Source organism: Curcuma longa, chromosome 14, assembly GCF_044706935.1.
Source record: "Curcuma longa cultivar G26 ecotype Majalengka, Jawa Barat chromosome 14, ITB_CL_G26_1.1, whole genome shotgun sequence".
In the NCBI taxonomy this organism is placed as follows: domain Eukaryota; kingdom Viridiplantae; phylum Streptophyta; class Magnoliopsida; order Zingiberales; family Zingiberaceae; genus Curcuma; species Curcuma longa.
The window spans coordinates 3624126-3630329 of record NC_133874.1 but is presented as its reverse complement, the minus strand read 5'-3'; the positions used below and the strand labels follow the sequence as shown (position 1 = coordinate 3630329).

General features: G+C 37.4%; 1 protein-coding gene across 1 annotated transcript; it reads right to left on the bottom strand.

Moving 5' to 3' along the window:
- Positions 1-265: 265 nt before the first annotated feature.
- Positions 266-3823, bottom strand: LOC141845132 (very-long-chain 3-oxoacyl-CoA reductase 1-like). The gene is made up of 3 exons (XM_074733181.1): positions 3037-3823; positions 2314-2383; positions 266-728 (listed from the first exon to the last, which is right to left on the bottom strand). The coding sequence occupies exons 1-3, from the start codon at positions 3675-3677 to the stop codon at positions 471-473; spliced, it is 969 nt and encodes a 322-aa protein (XP_074589282.1). The 5' UTR covers positions 3678-3823; the 3' UTR covers positions 266-470.
- Between the last annotated feature and the right edge of the window lie 2381 nt (positions 3824-6204).

The following is a 6204-nucleotide window of genomic DNA, read 5'->3' as shown; positions in this document are numbered from 1 at the left end:
GGTCAAAAGAAATATGCATTGCTATCCATAAAACATTTGATCGAGAATGATTGTGATACTATATTTTGGTTGGAGAATTGGTACCTCTGTGACATCTTATAGCATCTTATTTGATAGAGTCGATAAGAGATCAACATTTATGGTGGTGCCGAGTAAACTTGCAAAGATAGTTCAAACATCAAAGAGCAATGCTGGAGCATGGAATGAACTGCCATACTGTCCATGATATCTTTTCCTCACTGATTTGTCTTTGGGTCAACAAGGATACTTGAACTGGGTGTTATTTTAAGCATAACGTGTCACCTTGTTTGCAGCAAGGAGATACACGAGTTGAGTTTAAAATAAATCGAAATTGAGAGGCAAAGCCAGACAAATTCAAATGGCAAGTAACATCCTACACCTTCTAGAGTAGCCATCAGGATCGCATACTGGAGAAGTTGAACAGACGGCTAACATTTTGATTCAAGGCACTACTGGTCTTTCTTCTTGCCATCCTTGAGCTGCCCCCTCTTGCGAATATTCATGCAGAAGCCCAAGCGCCATTGGTCGATGATGGACTCAGGTAAGAGAGAAAGTAGACACCATATGAGTGAATGGGGCCAGTAAGGTGTGCATCTTGGCTCATAGCCAATCCATCGAAGAGCTGCCAGAGCATAAGTGTCTGCTGATGGAACAAGGAAGGAAGATCTCCTGATGGATGCCATCTTGGTGGCCACATACAAGGGCACCTGCATTCCAATGCAGAAACCTTGTCATGATCATGCCAAATGTAACAAACTGACCTTATGTGGCTGGGATAAGGATAGACAAATAATCAACATGTTAAAGCTCAACATGTTTTCCAAAAACAAAAAAAAAAGGATAAAACTAGAACATGGCTTTACTGAAATAAACTCAGCAATGTAACATACCAATCTTCCTTAGGATGAAATATTGTTTTAGGTAATAGACAAGTTGTAGTGCCCACAACTTGTTATCAAAGGAGCATGATAAAGATGTCGAGGCACATATCAAATGTGAATGCATACATTTTTTACAACTAAGGGACTCATTGAAGATGGAAGATATACTCTCATTTTGTTTACAAATTGATGGCAACTATGCTTTCAATACTGAGAACATCCTAAAAAGATTATTTCAGTGTTACAATAACCAGATTGATACTCCTATCGCAATTAGAAACTGCATCACTTTTTCTTTTTAGGTTGTGTGGACCAAATATGGTGATAAGCAAAGATAAGATTTAACAAATTGATAATCAAATCTCCACAAACATAAGCATACATATAATACAAAATAATTCATCCCTATCATTTAATAATCCAAATTTGCATTTAACTCAATATTTGACAGATGTAACAGTTAGTGCTAGAATATCTAGATAAAATAACACTACCATATCATTAACTCATATTTTTAGCCTATCCACATGAGAGATAATTTTCCTGTTGCATTCATGCAGTTTAACCTTTCATCGTCAAAGTATATAGCATGACGGACATAATACAGGAATCTCATTTCTCAGAGTTCCAGTAGCTAAGTAACGAATCCAGAGGAAGATAAAAAAAGGCAGCAAGACATGTTTGCATTGAACCTAATGCAATAATACCAATGATTTCTTAGGTGACCTATTTCAACCGGAAAATGACAGAAACAGGTGAGAAACTCAAGCCACACATCGTGAAAGGGTATCAAATAAATTAGCAAACATAAGAACAGTTGTAAGAACTCTCTTTCAAATTTGGTTTTCTTTGATGATCCACCACTCCTTGGGCATGACTAAAAATGATCATGTACAAGGATACAAGCAGCTAAATCAAGTAACCATTAAAATTTTACCATTTCATGTGAGAATTCGAAATTAGATCCACATGAAAATAAATGATTTTAAAATAAGACAACAATATAACAACTTTTCACTTTCTTGATTTCTGGTGGAAATTCTAAATAGAAACAAGCTGAAAATTTTTTTTCCCATGATAGATTCATGTATGCAAGCATCCAATCCACTCATAACTAAGAAAAGAAACCCCTTTATCTCAGAAAAGCAGCCCTTTTAAGCATGCAGGCACATAAGTTGCATGTGTAGGAGCTTTTACCAAGTCTTCTCAATATTAAAAAAAAACATCTGACTTACTATTTACACAGAAATTTCCTAGTATATCAACAAAATGTAACATAAACTTATTCAGGCCACATTTGTAACTGAATTTCATGTTATTATTTGAACGTTTACGAGTATAGTTATAGAGGAAAATCATTGAGCACACTGAGATATCATGTCATATGCAGAAAGAGCAGTGTGAATATTACCTGACACTGCACATCTATTCCCTTGCCTTTGTATTCAACGTAGAGGCATCTTGAGAATTGATCAATGTACCTGAAAACAGTATAAACACTCCTTTTCAAACAAAAAAATAAAGATAGAACTGATCGATATAGGCTGCAAGCAACTCAAGTTTAGTAAATAGAAAAAAAATAAGAGAAGTAAATCTCAAGTTAGTCAACAAAAGCACCTGATGGCAGTATAATAACCTGCTAATCTCCAGCTTGATCTAAACATCTACAGGTCAACACCTAATTATGGATAGGTCTTTCATGCAGCAAGAAGAAACGACTCGATAAACTTTCCAATCAAACACAAAGAAAAGGACGCATAACAGCATAATTAAGGTTAAGTATTACGGAAAAGTTTTCTTCATCAATACTTTTTAAAAGCTATATGCATTTTTGTCCCAGATAAACCATTTAATAAATTATGTGCTGTCATCTTTTTCTGCCAAGGTGGAATCCGCCATTATGTGCTGTCATCGGTTATAGACCTCGTGGAATCATATCCCAAATAAACTAGTAAGTTAGATATTACCAGTTAGCATGAAAGCTCTTATTTACCTTCACTTAACCAAACATACGGTTTTTTCTTCCTTTAAAGGAAAAAGAATTAGAAGATATAACTGGATATAGGTGGTCTTCAGAAACTCAGCAGTAAAGAGGCACAATGAACCATCGAACAAATAGGAACACAGATCTTACGCTTTTGTAGCTGCATAAACGGAGTAGAGCGGATCAGAAGGGATGACGATGGCAGAGCCGGAGCCGATGTTGACTATTGCGCCCCTCTTCCTTTCCAGCATCCCCGGAAGCACGGCCTGCGTGATCTGGGTCACTCCCTCCACGTTCACCTTAATCAGGTTCCTCAGCAGATCCTCATCCACCTCGTGGAAGAACCTCGCATAGGGGTAGGAGACGCCAGCGTTATTGACGAGGATACCGACGTCGAGCCCCTGGATGACCGCCCGGAGACGGGAGACGCCCTCGGAGAGGTCGCCGGCGAGGTCGACGACCACAGTCTCGACGCGGACGGCGGGGTTCCTGGCTCGGACCGCATCGGAGACGTCGCGGAGCTTGTCAGGGCTGCGGCCGACGAGGACGAGGTTGAGGCCCTTGCGGGCGAACTGGAGCGCGAAGGCCTTGCCGATCCCGTCGGTGGAGCCAGTGACGACGGCCCAGGAGCCGTAGTGGCGGAGGCTCTTGCCGGGGCGGAGGAAGGTGACGAAGATCCAGCGAAGAACGAGGAGGGAGATCCTGAGGAGCGCGAAGAGGCCGGCGCCGGCGAGGAGGAGGAGCCAGGCGGGTAGGGTTTGGAGGTGCTGGTGGAAGGAGCAGGCGGCCATGTCTCGTGCGGAAGAGGCAGCAGATCGCCCAGCGGCCGGAGAAATCGCAGGCTTGCAACGGAATGGGCGTGGCGTGGCGGGGCGAGCGTTGCAGGGCAAGGAGCGAGTGGCTGGCTTTGGAATTAATTTAATAGCGAGAATAGGGAATTAGGTTGCAGCTGAGTCGGTCGGCTTTAGCCCACCCGCCTCACTTTATAGCTGTCTTAATAGAAGCGCTAGCATAAATGCGGTGCTTAGTTGAGCCGGAAAAAAAAATTAGGAATTAGATAAAAATTCAAAAGACACTCTTAAATAATACTTTATTCTATTTTTTATCTCAAAAATAATATTATTCTCTTCAGTATAAAGATAAAATCTGTCATCCCATCAATTTTATATGATCGATTTCATAATCATTTATGAAGAGATAAATCAAGAAACTGTAATTGATGCCCCACACGATCGGTCCCATGGTAGTTGGTCACGATGCTACCCTCTTCTGGTCACGACGCAGGAGGGTATATTACTTAACTTCACCAGGATTCGAACCCTTGCCCTCTTCTACAAGTCTGCTCGGTCCCACGGTAGTTGGTCACGACGCTACCCTCTTCTGGTCACGACGCAGGAGGGTATATTACTTAACTTCACCAAGATTCGAACCCTTGCCCTCTTCTACAAGTCTGCTCGGTCCCAAAGTTGGTCACGAAACGACGTAGGAGGGTATATTACTTAACTTCGCCAAAATCCTTGCCCTCTTCTACAAGTCTGCTACATCGTAACCAACTCAGCTATGCATCAGGGGCAATTCAAAAAATTATTATCGTACTATTATAACATGATTGCAATTATTCTACAGCTGTGCAATTTATTGAAATAAATCAATTTACATTATTAAAAAAATATTATATATAAAGTATTTTTATATTACAAAATTTCTTTATCAATTTGATCGATAATATTTAAACTTGATTAAAAATCATTTAAACACGTTCGGAGACTTAAAATTATCAGAACAATTATAAAAAAGAACTACTAATATCATAGCGCTATTCAATAATTGGTACACTATTAAGTACATATTTAATAACTAACTATAACACTATTATAGTAGTTGTTAAATAAGTTGGTATAACAATTTTAATTGATTTTTTTACTATCTTTAAATGATTTTAAACAAATTTAAATAATTTTGAATGAAAAAAATTTTAATATAAAAATGTTATATATATATATATATATATATATATAGTAGTTTTGATTAAGTTAAATTAAATATATATATAATTTACTATAGCACGTTTATAGCAACTACTATATAGTTGTTATATCTGTAATTACGACATGGCTACTATATAATATGTAGTAGGTATAATAGCAATGGAATAAAGATATTTTTGAGATGAGAATATAATAAGGTATTATTTTGGTAAAAACATCCTCTCGATGAAAATGATAAATGATAAATAGATGCAATCCTTTTGATTTTTGTCCAATTTGATTTAAGAAAGGATAGTTAGCCCAGAGAAATAAGAGATAAAGTGAAAGATGATTGACAGAACAAAATGAGGATATCATTAAACAAGTTGAGAGATGTTTTCTCTGTCTCAGGGTATAATTGAGTTGGTTATGATAGGACAAATTTACTGAAGTGGGCAAGCTATAAACTTAGCAAGGTGGAAATTGTGACACAAGGCAAAGCATCCGGGCCAATTGGGAATGTGTCTCTCAAACTCGCTCAGCTTGAAATTTGATAATTCTTTGCCTCCTTGGGTCGGGTCTCTCTTTCTCAAGGAGGTTCGACTCTGAGGCATCATACATTGGCAATAGGTAACCAATCAAATGAATTGCAATCTCTTGCGTTCAAATGACTTTACAAGGTTGGGGGAAGTCCAAGGAGGTTTAAATTTAAAAGCTTAGTATATGATGGAATAGTCTAAGATATCTTGGTAGATTATAGTTTTCAGATTGACCTTGGATAAATTCCAACTAACTATTATGTTTAATTTCAATCGACTCAAAATACCATTATAGTTGACTAAAATGATGAACATAAAAATTTTTGTCTACCAACTGCTAGCTCCAATCGACTTAACGCTTTTCTAATCAATTCAATTCATTCCAATCAACTCAAACGCATATCAATCAACTCAATTAGAGTATATCATTGGCTTAGCATCTAAGTGTTCATGATTCTAGTCAACTAAAAAAACCTATCAATTTACTCAAATTGAACCCAGTTAACTTCAAGCTTTGTAATTGACTCAAGTGGATAAGATCCACTCGAATAGTATTATATTTTAATTTAAATGGTGATTTAGTTGACTATCTAATCAACTTAACTCACCTTAGTCGATTGATTTATCATTCAATCAACATAAAAGAGTTACTATTGCGAGAGGAAAGTTTTCAATTGACTACCTAATCAACTCAGTTTATTTCATTTGACTAAATTTATATTCAATTGACTCATCTTGAAATATAACTTTTCTATTTATGAGTAAAATATTTTGAGTTGACTATTTAGTTAACTTAACATATCAGTTAATTG